Source organism: Miniopterus schreibersii, assembly GCF_964146895.1.
Source record: "Miniopterus schreibersii genome assembly, chromosome: 4".
Lineage (NCBI taxonomy): Eukaryota > Metazoa > Chordata > Mammalia > Chiroptera > Miniopteridae > Miniopterus > Miniopterus schreibersii.
Genome location: NC_138105.1, coordinates 69,716,489 through 69,734,642, shown reverse-complemented (window position 1 = coordinate 69,734,642; position 18,154 = coordinate 69,716,489). Strand labels below are relative to the sequence as shown.

The 18,154-nt window shown below is 45.4% G+C and overlaps 1 protein-coding gene and 1 pseudogene across 2 annotated transcripts in view; both read right to left on the bottom strand.

Moving 5' to 3' along the window:
- LDLR (low density lipoprotein receptor) overlaps nucleotides 1–17,215 on the bottom strand; it is a 34,851-nt gene extending 17,636 nt beyond the window's left edge. Inside the window, 5 exon segments of the mRNA XM_081136425.1 lie at nucleotides 1,702–2,085; nucleotides 5,059–5,181; nucleotides 6,324–6,446; nucleotides 17,041–17,105; nucleotides 17,107–17,215. Coding sequence (XP_080992551.1) covers nucleotides 1,702–2,085; nucleotides 5,059–5,181; nucleotides 6,324–6,446; nucleotides 17,041–17,105; nucleotides 17,107–17,210 — 799 coding nt within the window. The 5' untranslated portion in view covers nucleotides 17,211–17,215.
- LOC308555610 (DNA-directed RNA polymerase II subunit RPB11 pseudogene) lies at nucleotides 3,413–3,781 on the bottom strand (annotated as a pseudogene). The gene has a single exon. The product of its transcript is annotated as a DNA-directed RNA polymerase II subunit RPB11 pseudogene (transcript).
- Nucleotides 17,216–18,154: the final 939 nt, after the last annotated feature.

The window sequence follows — 18,154 nt, the reverse complement described above, 5'->3', positions numbered from 1 at the left end:
CTTCATATGCATTTTTTAGATCACATAATTCATTAAAAAACTACAGACCCAACAAGCCATTCTCAGCAGAAAAGCAATAATATGGTCCCAATCTAGACAGAGGCAGGCCAAGTAAGTCATAATAAATCAGGTAAATACCACTGAGTATAATGTAGTCATTCAAATGACTGAGACAACAAACATGAATGAATGTTGATGACATGACACCATGTGATAGACGACATTACAATTAATACTCAGAGGACGCACGTGGTGACTGGAATGGGGTACTGCCGGCCATGGTCCAGACCTTGACCTCACACAGGATTTGTTTTATGCTAAGTTGTTACACTATATGTGTATGTTTTATGCACTTTCCTGTGGGCTACATTTCACAATAAAAATGTACACAATTTAAAATTTTGATTTTAGGATGTCAGTGAGAAGAGATAATAAATCTGTGAGCAGAAAAATTCCCTTCCCACCTTTAAAAAAATATATTCAGCCCGGCCAGCATGGCTCAGAGGTTGAGCATCGACCTAGGATCCAGGAGATCCCCGCTCAATCCCCAGTCAGGGCACATGCCCAGGTTTCAGGCTCAATCCCCCGTAGGGGGCGTGCAGGAGGCAGCTGATCAATGACTCATCATTGATGTTTCTCTCTATATATCCCTCTCCCTTCCTCTCTCTGAAATCAATAAAAACATATATATTTTTAAAAAAGCCAAATTCTTGGAGCGCTGTGTGTTCAAGCAGACTCTTGCTCTGCTGTAATCTATGTAAAAGGGGGAGGACCCTATTTTTAACCCATATGTATATCTTTGCAAAGGAAAAAAAAACAACCAAAGGCACTTTAACAAAGCCTAAACTCTGACGACAGCTAAAATGATAGGAGGATGGGATTTTCGTTTTCTCAGTTATGTGTCCTCAGAAGATTATGCGGCCTTTCAGTGCCCCAGCTTCCCTATCTGTAAAAAGTAAGGGAAGCCTGCTCACAAGTGATGGAGATTAAGTGAGTTTGTGTTAAGTTTTAGAACAGATCACATACAATGTCATGGCATTGTTTTTAAAACGTGATGTTTCTAAAGGTTTAATTACATCTACACAGTGATTACAACTCTATGAAAAGTGACACAGAAAGAGGAAAATACACAAGAGGATTCACAGTGACTCCACACCGCCAGCCTCAAAATAGCGGTTTGTGGGTCCAAGGAGCACTGACACAGGGCCAGAGCCAAGGCGAGAGCTGTTATCTGCACTGTTCCCAACACAGGAGCCACTAACCGTGTGTAGCTTCTTAACTCTCAGTTAATTAAAATGAAGTAAAAATTCTGTTCTTCGGTCACACTACCTGCGTTGGCTAGAGGCTACTGCACTGGGCACGACAGACACAGGACGCCTCCACCATCGCAGAGAGTTCTATTGATTGGCAATGGACTCTAACCCCGGCCTGCCAAGGCCAACGCTATTGCTCCATCCTAAGGGGAGGACACCGCGGCACAGTGAGGTTGAGTCCTTGGCCAGGGGTCACAGAGCTGCGCCCCCAGCCAGGCCTGGAGCACAGGATTCTTTCTGAACCAAAATAATACCGCAGCTGTGGCTTATTCCCCTCTCAAAAAAAGAGGTTAATTAAATAGGCAAGTGATTTGAAATCGTTTAACCGCCTAAAGGCACCACCAGCCCCACACCTGGGGGAGCACAGGGACAGGGGAGGCGCCCTTACCGCAGTTCTCCTCGTCAGACTTGTCCTTGCAGTCGGGGCTGCCGTCGCAGCGCCAGCTCGGGTGGATGCACTCGCCACTGCGGCAGTGGAACTCGAGGGCCAGGCAGGGCTTGTCCAGCTGCTTGGCCGACGTGTTGCGGCCCCCGCAGTGCTGCGGCCACTCGTCCGAGCCATCGTCGCAGTCGGGGTCGCCGTCGCAGGCCCACAGCGCAGGGATGCAGGAAGAGCTGTTGCACTGGAAGCTGGCGGGGCCGCAGGTGGGCGGGGGGCAGGACTCCTCGTCCGAGCCGTCCAAGCAGTCTCGGTCGGTGTCGCAGACGAAGTCGGGGGCGATGCACTTGCCGTCGTGGCAGCGGAACTCGTCCTGGGAACAGGTCTTGGGGGCTGCGGGGACGGAAGGAAGAAGAGCCGCTCACCAGGAGCCCAGCACAAGCCCAATGCACAGATGGGGACACTGAGAGAAGCCAGACCCCAGTTATGTGGACCCTGCAGAGGTGGGGGATAGCGGTCGGGGGTCCCAGGCTGGGAACCTCGGACTCTCAAGCTCCATCCAGGGCCCCCTCGTGCCTCAGGGCCCCTATTACCAGGGCTGGTGAGTAAAGCTCCCAGGTTGGGCTGGCACGCAGGAAGCGCCAATTAAGGGTTTGCGGTTATTATTATTATTAAAAGAGACCCTACCCCCCAAAAAAGTGGTAATTATGTGAGTTGGTAGAGATGTTAAGTAATCCTACTGTGGTAATCATTTCACAGTATACTCATCTCTTGGTATCCTGAGGGGAATGGTTCCAGAAACCCTGCGGATACCAAAACCGAGAATGCCCAATCAAGTCCCTTGTATATTTGTACTTGTCTAAAACCTGTATTTGCATGGAAACTGTACATAGGCCACAGCAGGTTATACTTACACATCACTTCATTTGCCTAAATTCAGGATAGTTCTCAATATGTGGCAAATTCAGGTTTTGCTTTTTGGAGCATTCTGGAATCCCCCCCACCCCCCGAATATTTTCAATCTGTAGTTGGTTGAGACCGCGGAGGTGAAACCAGCTATTACAGAGGCAGGATACATATGTGTATCAAATCATCGTATCTCAAGCCGTACTCTTTAAACATTCACGTTTTGCTATCGTTGCTTGCTTTAATCGGTGAATATTTTTATTAAACTCTCTACTATATAAGAGAAACCTAGGAAAGCTGTTTGTGGGCCTTCTGGTGTTGCTCCATTGAGTAAGATAGGCTGACCTGGCAGCTAAAGCTTCTACGGCAGAGACTCATGGAAGTACACGGGTTTTCAGTTCACATCTGCTCAAGACTGCCTCCACGGCAGCCCCCCAGGTTCGCAGTTGTTGGTCCAGAATCAGTTTGTTCCTGCCACCCTCTCAGACAGAAATCTGGGTCTCTGGGCCAATCAGCTCTAAAATGTGGCCTGAGTGTCCTGGAGACAGGTAATCCACCTCCACTGAGTCTGACAGTTCATTTGCTGGGAAGTCACCTCTGCAGCAGCTGACATCCAGGTCTTTTCCTGCCATATTTTATTAGGAAGATGATACAGAATCTGTGTATAAGACACACTGGTGTTGGGGATGAGGGGCTCTCCAGGATGTCTGTCCAGGATGCCCACGGCTAGGATGAGCTGCTCTCCTTCACTTAGTGCTTAGAGAAGGGCCCAGTGCTGAGTAGGAACCGGCCAAGCAAGACCCCTTCCAGCCTACTATTCAGTTCCTTCTTTTTTTTCCCCATTTCCTCTTTGCTTATCTTCGATGGCCACCTGGAATTACTCTTCCAGCAGGAAGAGCTTGCTGATGAGGTCTGCAGTGGCACTGGTGGAGGCCTGCTGGGGGCTGTAATCTGGTGTGGTCTACACACGGATGATGATTCTGTGCTCAAGGGGGTAAGGGGCTTTGTAGCCAGCAAACAGCACCTGTGAGTCCTTCAACAGCTGTGATTTAATAATGTTTCCTAGAGTCTGATCTTCTTTGTTGATGGTAAACAAACAGGCATTGGGTACCTTGGAGTCCTTGTTAATGGTGATCTTGCTTTCAAACAGCAAGAATGACTTGAAGGCTGGAGGGGCGTTCATCATCTTAATGCCATGGCTGCCTCCAAAGTCGCACCTGCAGCCGCCACCACCTCCAGAGCCTATACTTACACAATGTTATATGTCATTCATATCAGTGAAACTGGAAGGAAAAAAAAAAAAAAGAGTGCCTGGAAAAGAACACCTATCCACTTTATTTTAAAATGCTCCCCAAGAAGTCATTTCATCAGATTACCACTAAAGAAGGTTAATTGTGTATTTGTAAGGTAAATGTAAGTAAATGCATTTTGTTGTTTTAAAAAGTCTCTTAAGGCCCCAGCTGGTGTGGCCCAATTGGTTGGGGGCATGCAAGAGGCAGCGGATTGATGCATCTCTCTCACAACAATGTTCCTCTCTCTCCACCTCTTTCCCTTCCTCTCTCTCTAAAACTCAATAAAAATCTTTTTAAAAATCTCTTAAGGATTTTTATATTTTGTGAATTTGAAGATTTAATGTGATCTTAGTTATTTAATTTTTCCCAGTTATTTGGGTTTTGAAATGAAAAAAAAACCTACACAAGTAAAAAAACAATAATAATAATACATAAAATCAAAGAGCTGCCCTAGCTGGTTTGGCTCAGTGGTTCGAGCGTTGGCCCGTGGACTGAAGGGTCCCAGGTTTGATCCTGGCCCAGGGCACGTACTTCAGTTGCAGGCTCAATCCTGGCCCTGGTCGGGGCACGTGCAGGAGGCAACCAATTGGTGTGTCTCTCTCACATTGATGTTTCTTTCTGTCCCTTCCACTCTCTCTGAAAAGCAGTGGAAAAAATATCCTTGGGTGAGGGGAAAAAAAAAAAAAAATCAAAGAGCGAAGACAGACACCCAAATCCAAAGTGAGCTCCCTTCTAGGACTCTTGGCCTTGTTTCTTTGCAAAAGCCTCAGCTTTGTGAAGCTTTCTTCCTCTTAATGGTTAGTTGGATGAGCAAGTCTTGGTGGGTGAGTACCTACTGTGTGCTTAGCCTCCTGGGGTGGCTGAAGGTGGTCACAGTGGCTCACTGATGGAAGCATATGCCATGTGGAGGACACTTGGCAAGAACAGCCTCACCAAGCATGCTGATAACCCCAAGAGGGGCACCATCACTACCTGCTGCAATGCCTTCTAGTCGAGGTGGGTTTCAATGGGTGGGAGGGGATTTGGTACAAGCCCCAGGAGGTAGAGCTGAGTGTAAGAGCAGGCGATCCACACTTTGGGCAAGGCTGCCTGGGGAACAATCTCTGCTAGCAGCCCAGAGCCCCATCGGGCCGCATGGACACCCTGTCATGCGAGGGGCCACACTTACAACAGCCTTGCTCGTCGGAGCCATTCTCGCAGTCCACCTGGCCATCACATCTCCAGAACTCAGGAATACAGCGGTTAACACGACCCCCACAGGCGAAGTCCTCTAGCCTGCAGGTGACAGACTCTGTGGGAAAAACAGGGTTGAGTCTTACCTTGAAGGAAAAGCCAATCTGCTTCACCAGTCCTAGCTGTGCAAGGAAGAACCCAGAGTTTTCAGAAAAAGGGTGCCTTTCTAGGTCAAAATTTAATGGAACTTGTTAAAAATCAGACACTAGGTTCTGGAATGAGATAGAGGTGGTAGGTTGTTCAACATTGTGATGTATTAATGTGACTGAACTGGTCACTTTAAAATGGTTAATTTTGTTTGTGTGAATTTCACCTCAATTTTTTTTTTTAAAAAAAAGAGCCCGGCCAGCATGGCTCAGCAGTTGAGCATCGACCTATGATCCAAGAGATCAAGGTTCGATTCCCAGTCAGGGCTCATTCCCGGATTGTAAGCTCGATCCCCAGTAGGGGGCGTGCAGGAGGCAGCAGATCAATGACTCTCATCATTGATGTTTCTCTCTCTCTCTCTCTCTCTCTCTCTGAAATCAATAGACATATTAAAAATAATAATAATAATAATAAAGAGCTGTTCAGCCCTGGCTGGTGTGATCAGTGGTTAGAGCGTTGACCTGTGCACCAGAGGGTTGAGGTTTTGATTCCCAGTAAAGGGCATGTACTTGGGTTGCAGGTTCGATCCCTGCCCCCAGTTGGGGCTTGCGGGAGGCAATCAATTCATGTGTCTCTCTCACATCAATGTTTCTCTCTCTCTTTTCCCTCTCTCCCCCTCCCTTCCACTCTCTCTAAAAAAATCAGTGGAAAAAATAATGTCACTCCTTGGGTGAAGATTAAAAAAAAAAAAAAAAAAGAGCTGTTCAAGTAATATCTTGGCTTTCCATCTCCCAATTCATGGTTGAACATATCAATCTAATGGCCAAAGTCCATCTCATCTGTCACCCACTATCATCAAAAAGGGTTGGGATGGCCTGGCCAGGGTGGCTCAGCAGTTGCATGTCCATTTACGAACCAGGAGTTCCCTGGTTCGATTCCCAGGTCAGGGCACATGTTCAGGTTGCAGGCTCAGTCCCCAGTAGGGAGAGTGCAGAAGGCAGCCGATCAATGTGCTCTCTATCCCTCTCCCTTCCTCTCTCTCTAAAAAAATAAATTTAAGAAAACATATTTTTAAAAGGGTTGGGATAGGTGTAATACCCAAACGGGACTCACTGCATGTCTCCTGGGACTCATCAGAGCCGTCCTGGCACTCAGCACTCCCATCACAAACCCACTTGTAGGAGATGCATTTCCCGTCCTGGCACTGGAACTCATTTCTCTCACATTTGTCTTCCGCTGTGAGAGGAGAAAAGGGGGAAAAAGTTTTAATGCCAGGATCAGAAACTGACCATACTACCTATGTCCATTTCCTGCCAACTGAAGAACGAACCAGAAATATACCCCTATCGTAAAACTCTGGTTCCCAGGAAATGAAACATGCACAACAAATTCAATTTCATGAACTAAAAGTATAGTGGAGGATGCAAAAAACATATCCAAAAGTGAGACTTGTCCACAATGTGTAAGACTGACATAATAGTTTGGTGAGTCCAAAGTATGAATTCACTGGGATCTGGGAACAAAATATTAGCACTTTCATGCACGTTAATAAAGTAAATTATTTAGCATATTATAAACCTATATTGGAAACAGTAATAACAAAAATTGACACTGCAAAACCATTAAAACTGAGGTGATTTCTCCAGTAGGTAGAGAGGAAATAGAAAGAAAAATTATGATAAATTATCAATGTGGAGGCCAGAGAGCAGAGACCCAGCAGCAAAGGTAATCAAATATCTGAATGTCAGATCAAAAGAAATGGAACAGAAACAGTAACCTTAGATGTAATAAGAGAAAACTTTTCCTAGAAAAAGAAAGACTCTGGCCCCGGCCAGGTAATTCAGTTGGTTAGAGAAGCGTCCCAATATGCCAAGGTTTCGGGTTTTGATCCCATGTCAGGTCACAGACCAGAATCAACCAGTCCGGCCAGTGTTGCTCAGTGGTTGAGCATCAACCTATGATCCAGGAGATTCCGGTTCCATTCCCGGTCAGGGCACATGCCCAGATTTTGGGCTTGATCCCCATTAGGGAGTATGCAGGAGGCAGTGGATCAATGATTCTCTCATCATTGATATTTCTATCTCTCTCCCTTCCTCTCTCTGAAATCAATAAAGACATTTTAAAAAAAAGTTGTTTAAAAAAAAGAATCAACCAATGAATGCATAAATAGGTAGAACAGTGAGTCAATGTCTGTCTGTCTGTCTCTCTTTCTCTAAAAATCAATTTTAAAAAAAGACTTTGCTTTTTAGGTAAAAATGAAGACAAAGTGTTTGGGAAACTTTCTAAAACGCTATTCTTGCACCTTCGAAAAGAGATCAAAATTATATTGACTGTGCCCTGGCCAGTCTGGTTCAATGGTTAGAGTATCAGCCCACATCCTGAAGGGTCTTGGGTTCGATTCCTCATCAAGGGCACATACCTGGGTTGCATGTTCGATCCCCAGTCCTGGTCTGGGCAAGTGTGGGAGGCAACCAATTGATGTGTCTTTCTCGAATTAATATTTCTCTCTCTCCCTCCCACTCTGTCTAAAAATCAATAGAAAAAATATACTAGTGTGAGGATTAACAACAACAACAAATTATATTGGCTGCATTTCCTTTTGGATATATATATATAATCCTCACCAGAGGATATTTTTTCCATTGCTTTTCAGAGAGAGCGTAAGGAAGAGGGAGAGAGAGAGAGAAACATTGATGTGAGAGAGACACATCGATTGGCTGCCTCCTGAACACACCCATTGGGGTTTGAGCCTACAGCTGAGGTACATGCCTTTGGCTGGAATCAAACTCCAGACCCTTTAGTCCATAAGCCTACACTAACTACTGAACCAAACCGGCTAGGGCTCCTTTTGGATATTATACTTTAATTTAGAATGCACTGCTATGTGTAAACTGGAATCAAAGCCAACTTTTATTGGTTGGTGATTACCTGATAATAATAATCTTTTAAGCTCAAAGTATAAACTTTGATTTCCTATGTAAACTAAGACAATGAGGCAATTAAAAACTCTGATCCGGCTTATTTCAGCATACTTTATATTGAATAAGGAAATAAGACAAAAATAATAAAAGCAGCTAGCAGGATTTTCCTCATGAGTCAGATGTTATGTAGGCAAATAGTATGTAAAATAAAAGTTTTGATTTATGGCTATATTACTTATATGTTTCATTATCCTTGAAGATGGGTAAGAAGACTTTTCCTTTTATCAACTGATTTTGAGTATTAGCCATAACAAAAAAATTGTTTAATTGTTTGTGCAAAATTTAGTCATTAGCTCATTTTGCACAAAGGTAATTTACACATGCATCATACTTGAAGCAGAAATCACATCTCCAGAAAGTTATTCCATTCTGAGAGAAACCCCAGACAAAAAGATCTGAAGAGCGTAAATCCTTTATGATGCTGCTGCCCCTGAGAGGAGCCCTTCCTTCATTCTTGAATCGGAAGAAACAAGATCTTGGCCTTGGCCAGGTGGCTCAGTTGGTTAGCGTGTCATCTCCATAAGCCAGTGTCGGGGGTTTGCCTGGTCAGGGCACATACAAGAATCAACCAATGATGCATCAACAAGTCAATGTCTGTCTGTCTGTCTGTCTCTCAAATCAATTTTTTAAAAAAAGATCCTACAAGCTGTGTCATACAGTCTTTTTTATTTTTTCCTGTTTCTTTTCTCCTTGATATTCTCTTTAAATGCCCACCAGTTTGAAAACCACCTTCCTGTAGACACCGTTTGCTATGCTTTATTACTCTCCTCTGGCTTACTTCAGGAAATTGTTCCACTATCCAGAGTGTATTACATTTATATAAGGGGCAGACAGCCATGAGATGCCAGGGAAAGGTAAGATGGGTTGTGATTTTCCATGACCTGATTCCAGCTGTCAAGGAGTGTTCTGCATTTGTAGTACTTTTGGAGGACCTTGCAAAAAGATTATCTTTCACTGCCCTGGCGTCTGTGGAGCACAATTAAACATTCGGGTTGCTTTTCCTTGTAAAAGTTATTTTAAAAATAACTTATTTTACTTACAGATGTATGTATGTATTTGAGTTCTCAAATATGCGTGGACAGACAGAGAAATCTGATTTGGTGTTCCTGGCAAAGGGAACCATGGAAGGGATTCCTTTTTTCACTTCTACTATGATGATTTCCCCAGCACTTTGGTGCAGATTCCCTGAGAGGCAGTGTAGTGAGTTGTTTAGACAGATCTGGGTGTAAATGGCTTTCTAGGCCATTTAACTAGACTGATTTGGGCAACTGACTTAATCCTTCTGGGCCTCAGTTTCCTCATCCGTAAAATGGGAGAGAAGCTCAGTTCCTATTTTCAAGAGAATGTTGTGAGGATTAAAGATCAGAACAAAAACAGAGCCCTACCCAGATGCTGACATAATAAACTCAGCTTAAAAACAAGCTGGTGATGTCTTCATCCAACAGACATGACTTTGCAATAAAAAGGGACAAATAGCCCTGGCTGTTGTGGCTCAGTTGGTCGGGCATCATCCCATGTCGCCGGTTCGATTCCTGGTCAGGGCACATGCCCGGGTTGTGGGCTCGATCCCCAGTAGGGGGAATGCAGGAGGCAGCCGATCGATGTTTCTCTCTCTCCCTCTCCCTTCCTCTCTCTCTAAAAAGATCAATACAAACTTTTTTTTTAAAAAAAGGGTAAAAATAGCTGATACAATGCATCGACACACATGACTTGCTGAACATTACTTGTGTCTGACTTATTTTGTTCAAGAGTACATACTCTGCATCTATATGAAGTTCTAGTTCAGGTGAAACTAATCTAAACCAGAACACAGATTAGCAGTTGCCTCTGGTGTGGGGGCGATAATTATATTAGAGAAAAGGGCACAAGAAAACTCTGGGAGGCTAGAAATAGTCTATATCCAAATGAGAGGTGATTATATGGAAACAGACATTTATAAAAACTCACTGGCCCTGGCCTGTGTGGCTCAGTTGGTTGAGCATTCCTCCCATACATCCAAAGTTCACTGGTTTGATTTCCGGTCAGGGGGAAAAACCAGGTTACAGGTTCAATCCCTGGTCGGGTGCCTATGGGAAGCAACCAATCAATGTTTCTCTCTCACTTCCTCTCTCTCTAAAAAAATTAATTAAAAAAAGAAACTCACCGAGCTGTTGTTCACTTTATATCTGTCCATTTTATAGTATGTCGATTATACCACAATTAAAAACAAAACACTCTGCTTCTTCAAAGTTCAATTCCAATGCTCCTACCCAAGATTAGGAAACCAGTCAAGTGAGATTAGGAGATATATTAGGGGGCCCAGAGGAAGAGAGAGGTGATCAAGAGAGAAAAACAAGGACTGTTTCCAAGAATCAACAGAACTTGGTAAGTGTGAATTAGAAGGCCCAGGTGACAAAGACAAGAGTAGAAGAGAGGGCATGAAGAGGGAAGGGAGTGAGTTGACCTTTGGAATCTGTCATCAGTGCTGATAATTGTATTGCCCAACCACTGATCATAACAGGATGTCTCTTTTGGGGATGCCTCTACAATACACCCCACTGACTCACAGCTGAATCATAATCATAATTATGCCAAAAGCAGGAAATGATACTTCTCCCTGCTGTTGGCACACAAGGTGGACAAAAAGCAATTGGAATTTGAGGAATCTCCAAAAAAAAACTAAAAAGGAAGTTCAGGCAAGGGGCACTGGAGATGAAGATCTTGGAGGAAGAGCTTCTGTCATCATCCCCCTCCTCCCATTGCAATCAAAGCTTCGGTTACCACTATAGACATAAGAACGTCCAAACCTGTAAAGAATTTTTTAAAAATCCTCCCCTGAGGATATGTGGGGTTTTTTAATTGATTTTAGAGCTAAAGGAGGGGAGGGGGTGTGAGAGAGAGAGCATCGATGTGAGAATCCGTTGCCTCCTGCACTCGCCCTGACCGGGAATTGAACCCAAAACCTTTTTGGTTCACAGGACTACACTCCAACCAACTGAGCCACCCGGCCAGGGCCCTGTAGAGAGTTTTTGTAAGAGTTTATTTGAGCCAAACTGACAACAGTTGCCAGGATGCAAGATCTCAAATGCTGGGCAGAAAACGACAGTGTTGCAGTTTCTTTTATGCATTTGAGATTACGTGGAAGGTAAGTAAAATTACATGAAGGAATGAGAAAGCAAGGTGGGGATTGGATTATAGGACAGTTAACAAGATCATGTGCTATCTTAAGGGTGGTTATGCTTATTTCAAAGGTGTCTTAACCTAGATGCACAGAAACAATTGACAGGGCTTGCTTAAGGCAAAGGTAAACCTTTTTTCAAGTTACATGCCTGATGTGTGACTACCCACCATGACTGTCAAGTCAGACATTTATGATCAGAACATCCTGTGAAGTTACTTTCTGTAGAACCACTTTTTCGTCCACACCACTAAAGCTCTTGCTGCCCAGAGTTTGCACAAGGACCCATCTTACAAATAAAAGGTGCCACTGGAAATAATAACATCTTAAGGCCCTTTAAAGAGCGATAAAGATAAAAAACAATAAACCCCTTCTCTGGACATCAAGCCTTCACTTGGTAACAGTTCTCCAAATATTTACTAGGCCCAGATGGCTGAAGACCTCACCACTACCTATTTCTTTCAGACCAGGTCATCCAATAGCTGGCCATCAGTTTCAGACAATGTTTGAAAAGTGGATGGATTTTATTGTTATAGGGTCAGCCAGACAGCAGTTGGCTGAGAAATAAGTCCCAGGGTGTTGCTGGGGGATAGGGGGCGGGGGCGATGGCAATCAGAAACAGGGAGCACTGCCCTGGCCTTTTTTTTTTTTTTTTTAATATATCTTTATTGATTTCAGAGAGAGAAAGGGAGAGGGAGAGAGAGATAGAAACATCAATGATGGGAGAGTCATTGATGGGCTGCCTCCTACACACCCCTGACTGGGGATCAAGCCTGCAACCCGGGCATGTGTCCTGACTGGGAATCGAACCCCGATCGCCTGGATCCTAGGTTGATGCTCAACTGCTGAGCCACACCCAGCCAGGGTGTCCTGGCCTTGATAGCTCAGCTGGCTAGAGCATTGTCCAGATAATCCAAGGTTGTGGGTTTGATCCCTGGTCAGGGCACATACAAGAATCAACCAGTGAATACATAAATAAACGGAACAACAAAATCGTTTTTCTCTCTCTCTCCCTCCCTCCCACTAAAAAAAAAAATCAATGTTGAAAAATATTTAAAAAACACACACAACAACACAGGCAACACTAAGTAACAACACATCAGAGAGGTGTCCCCACCGCAGACAGAACTATCTAAAGTAAGGGAACAGAACGAATTCTGTTCCAAACACCACAGCCCAAAGAAACCACACATCTTTCTTGTTTCTTCCCTATTGCAGAAGCAGGGTTTGGGTTTCCCATGTCAGTTTCAGTTAAATTTCAGCAAAAGTAAAAGAGAGCACACACTTCTGTATCTCCTTCTGCTGGGGATGGCTAAAATTACATAAGCACTGCACCCCACCCCACCCTTGAAATGTCTAATTTTAGCCCTTAAATCTTTCCTGTTATCAGTGACAAGTCAGGAAAAAGTTATCGAAACAGAAAAGGAGAAAACACGTTTCTGTTTTTTCTTAAGCACACAAATGAGGTAGTAAATGCCTTCGATGTTTGCTGTCCCATGCTACTTGTGGACAAAAATGGGGCCACATTCAAACTCAACAAGCTCAGGGGAGGCTTGCATGGCAGGCTCTACAAACTCAGAGACTGAAAATAACCACATAGGATGGCCAAAACATAAAAATTCCTAACTAAAAGCGAGTCATGGCAGGTAGTCCATCCTAAGCCTGTAGCTTCCTTGACAAAGGTCAATCTCTATCTTAAGTGAGCCTGCCTACTGTCTTTTTGCATCTAGGATAACATATCTCTGAAAAGTCAGAGTGTGCTCGCTTGGGCAGCACAGATATTAAAATTGGAACCATACAGAGAAGATTAGCATGGACCCTGCACAAGGATGACAAGTAATTCATGAAGTGTTCCATATTTTTTCTGAGAAAAAAAGAAAGAGTAATCTTTTCCAAATCCCTCGGGCACAACCTCTGCACCAGACCAGGAGACCACAGAACCCCTCATTTTTACCTTGTTCCAGAAATACTATCTGTTTTGTAGGTTAATTGTTAACTATCCTGTATCCGCCAATGTAAAAGAAGTACGTGTCTCTCCGGTTTACTCTTTTTTTAATGTTTTTATTGATTTCAGAGAAAGGAAGGGAGAGGGAGAGAAACATCAATGATGAGAGTCATTTATCAGCTGCCTCCTGCATGCCCCTTACTGGGGATCGATCCTGTAACTCGGGCATGTGCCCTGACAGGGAATCGAACCTCCATCTCCTGGTTCATAGGTCGACACACAATCTCTGAGCCACACTGGCCGGGCCGGTTTACCTTTATCCAGTCTTAGAGATTTCCCCACTTTGCTTTCTCTCGCCCCCTTAACCTACCACTAATGGATTTCATGTAATTCTCCTTATGCTTCCTACTTTGATTCTAATGTATAAAATTAGCTGCAAAACTGCTATTTTCTGGAGCATTTTTTTTAGTCTGTTGAGATTTTGCTTCCGGGCAACTGTCATTATTTTGGCCCAAGTGAACTCATAAAAATTCTTTGTAGGTTTGGATGTTTCTTACATTGACATACTGAAGATAGTTGTGGTAAGGGAAATCAAAACTATAGATAAAATCATTTCCTAGAAAAAATAAATGACTGGAACTAACAGACTCAGCTGAAAATGAATGAGAAATCAATTTACCAGTGCTCTTTTCCAAGCTCAGATGCCAAGTTATTTTCCCCAGGAGTAATCTCAATGGTAGATTTTGTTGCCAGCAACTTTGGGGAGCGGTAGCATCTCCCTGTCAATGTTCACTGCTGGTTACTTACACAGTGTCTTAGCAACAGTCACTTGTTTGATAGCTGGACAAAGTGTGGATGTTATTAATGTACTTAACATGGAATGCTAAGGGACCATCAAAGTACCCAGCAACAAAGGCATCTTGAATTGAGTCTTATCAGGGGAGGAATCCCAGATAAGAGCAGGACTAGCCTGAAAAGACAAAATGAGGTACATAAATCCCCTTAAAGGTTTGCAGCCTCAAAAAAGCTCTCCCTATCTTTTCCCAGTATTGCCCTGGAAGAAGTTACTAAAGCAGATACAAGTCTTAACAGGATGCGCTATTTTCTCTGAGTTTGGGTGTGCCCTTGGCATATTTGATACTCCACACAAACTGTTATATCAATGTAGATGTGAACAAAAACCATCTCCAATTTTGTGTCCCTTCATGCTGTGACCTTTGACCAAACTCACTGTCCTTAGTAAACATATCATATCTTTCTGGTTAACGAGTATCTGTGTTCCTTAAAATCAAACTATAAATACTTTTGTTAGTAATGACCAGGATGAAAACAGAGATGAATATCAAACTGGTGATAGTATGGACTACCAAGGATGTATGGCCCTTGGCACTACTCCATTCTTTGTCCCTTGGTCTTATCAATCATTATTACCTGAGTTATAATATTTAAAAAGGTGCAGTAACAGGAGTCTTTTTTCTTTTTAATCCTCACCTGAGGATATTTTTTCCCACTGCTTTTAAGAGTGGAAGAGAGAAACATTGATCATTGTAAGAGAAACACATCGATTGTTTGCCTCCCACATGCTGCCTCCCACACGTGGACCAAGGGGCTGGGGATTGACCCTGCAAAGGAGGCATGTGCCCTTGGCTGGAATTGAACCCAGGACCCTTCAGTCCTTGGACAGATGCTCTAACCACTGAGCAAAACTGGCTACAGCAGTAACAGGAGTCTTTATCGGAGGATAATTTGCACAAAACTGTTGGGTTGTCTCTTCCACTCCAACCCAATCTTCCCTCAAGTAAACAGATTCTGTGATAGTCTATGGAATTGCCTGTTTCATTCATCGGTCTTAAGATACCTTCTCCTATGGTGGCCATTACATTTTTGCTCCATCGTCAGACAACTACTAAGGGATATTTATCAACTAAGTGAAAGCCTGCAGTTCAGATTCTAACTACTTTCATTTCCAAAGGAAGTGGACAAGAAATCCCCACCACCACCACCTGAAAAGCTTTGAAGACAGCCAAGGAGCAACCTGGAGCAACAGGGCTGCTACAGCGTTGTGTTTGCACAAGAAGAGAGAAGTAGCTGCCAGCTGTCAGGAGTCTGGGGAACACATCAGGACTCAAGCTTCCTTCAGAACAGGATCTCCAGCCACCCAGTGGGAGAGAAAACTAAAGTAAGCTACACATCTTGCTCAAGGCCTCACTGCCATTATTTCCTCCTGGGGAAGGAGTCAATCAGCGTGTAAACTACAGGTTAGTCAAGTGTCTCTTGATGGAACCACCATCCCTGCACTTCACAACTGGTGGCTGAATTATTACACTAGTCCTCTGCTATGTGGCTGCAACCTACCTCCCCCTCCCTCCTCTCCCAGCAGAAACTCATGTGTCACAGGTAGAGATTCCAGAGTTCAAAGTTCTCCAATCAAAGCCAACCCCCTCCCTTATTTAAAAAAAAAAAAAAAAAAGCTTCCTGCAATCCTGTTAATCAGACAACCCCCCTCCTTTTATGGGTTGAACCTGTTCTAAGTAGGAAAAGGACTATATTATCCAGGGCAAGGTCAAAGACCTCTGGCAGTTCATTTCAAGCCACTCAGGATTGCGCACCAATTAACCTCTTGTCCAAATCTAAATTTGAAACCCCCTAAAGTGAAAAATCGTCAGAGAGGCAATTCAACTAACTCCACTTAGGAGCCTCTGAACAAACAAGGCAACTGAGGGGCCGTTGGGTGTCGCACCCTCGCAGTCCCTGCCCAGCCCCGAATTTCCAGTCCCCCCCAACCAAGGAGAGCAGGTGTTTCTGAGGCAACGTTTCAGCCTCGGAAGGAACCGAGGTCCTGAAGGTCCCGGTTCTTCACGACAGCTACAGGCACCGGGCGGGCGAAGCGAGCGCGGCCTCGAATGAAAGCCTGGGCACGGGTCGCGGAGGAAACCGCGGCCTTCGCCGAGGGGACCAAGGCGCTCAGCGGGCTCCTGGTCCACGCTCGCGGAGGTGGCAGCAAGATTCCGGGGAGTGTCGCCTCCTTTGTGATAGGAGCCCAAGACCCACGTGAGAGATGGGATCTCTGCGGGCCGCCTCAGTCACAACACTGCGGCGCGAACCCCGCGCCAGCCCCGCCCCGCGCGTGCGCCAGCCCCGCCCCGCGCCGCGCGGCGCGCGCGCCTCCGCAGTTGCCGCGTCCTATTGGTCAAGGGGAGAGACTCGAGGCTCGCCTGTTTGAATCGCGCCCAATGGGAGATCGGGAGCGCCCGCCGGCTGGCCGGGGGGCGGGGTGGGAGGCGTTGGCCTTGGGCAGAAGCGCGCGTGCAGCGGCTGGGTAGGATGCCCTCTGCTCTGCTCCCAGAGCCAGCGGAGCCCTCGGGCAACACAAAGCGGACTTGGCCGCCTCAGGCGGGCGCGGGGAAACCGAGCTTCGGGTCACCGTCGCCCCTAGAATAAGTCTGGGAGCGGGGTTCCCCTCCCCATTCCAATGCTGGAGATCCCGTCCCTGGGTCTGAGGGAGACAAGGGGAATATCCCCGTTCGACAGGACTTGTGGGGAAAGCCGTACTCCGTTTCCTCTGACTCCCCAAACCCTCGCACCCCTTAGCGTTCTCTCCAGCTGTTTGGGAGGACTTTGTGCCATTTTCCCAAGTCTCCCAAGGATGGAGTGATTTTTCGCTGCCCCCCCCCAAATTACCAAGGGGGCTCCCGGATTTCGGGGGGCTCACCCCCATCCTGCGTGGGCGCCTGGAGCCAGCCTTACCTGCAGCCACCTCCGCGGTGAGGAGCAGGGCGAGGAACCAGCACAGCCTCATGCTCTCAGCTAGGCCCCGGCCCCGGCTGCTGTTCCCTGTTCGCAGTGTCCGCGCTGGAACCCCGGGCTTCGCGCAGCCCGGCGGCAACTGCACGCGGGGCCCCAGTCATTTGAAGCATTTCAATGTGAGGTTTCTCATAGGGGGAGGAGCTTGCAGTGGGGTGATTTTCAAATATCTTCACCTCGCTGCTAGAGGAGGAGTTTCGAATAGCTGATGTGACAAGGCCCCTTAACCCGTGAAGCCCTGACTGGGATTCCAGTGCTTTCCAGTGCCGCTCCAGGGCAGGACCCTTTCTTTGTCGAAGTTAGGCAGCCCGTGAAGAGCTGAGCCTCCCCAAACTGGAAATGTGTCTCCTGAAAGATCTTCTTTAAATTTCCCTCAACTTTTCATTGCTACGTTTTTGGTGTCCAAATATGAAATGTCCTTCCAAAACGTCTAATTGGCTAGTGACAATCTCTCCTCTGCCTCAATAGGAAAAACTGGATGTTGGAAAAGTTTCCCTTTCATTTCTCTACTTGCCTTATGTAGATTTTAACTGAGTTTAGTCCTATATAGTTTTTTGATGGTTATTCCAAATCACAGTATAAACTGTAATCAATGAGGCATTTAAATAAAATCCTTACAGAAGTACAACCAAAAACTGATTTTGTCTTGTGGGATTCAGCACTTGGATGAATTATGAGCAAAAACATCTCTAAAACAACTGACCCATAAATACTGATTTATCCTTTTAGGAGAAGGAGATGAACGAGCAGGCCACTTCCTCTCCCCAAAGAAAAATCAAAGCGGAGCTTTCAGAGCTGAACCTCACTGCCCAACCCACAGAGGGCTGATGGAGAGCAGCTTTTAAGAATCAGAAGTCTTTTGGGATTTGTGCAGTTGCCAGTGGCCTCTGGCCAAAAAGGCTCACATGAGCATCTGGCAGTCTTGGAGAATTACCCCAAGAATGAGTGGAGTTCTCTGGGGTTTACAAACTGAGCATGGCAGGGCACACTAAGCTCTCAGTACGCTGGTGGAGAAACCCATGAGAGAAGGCAGAAAAGAGCCAGAGCCCTGGTTGGG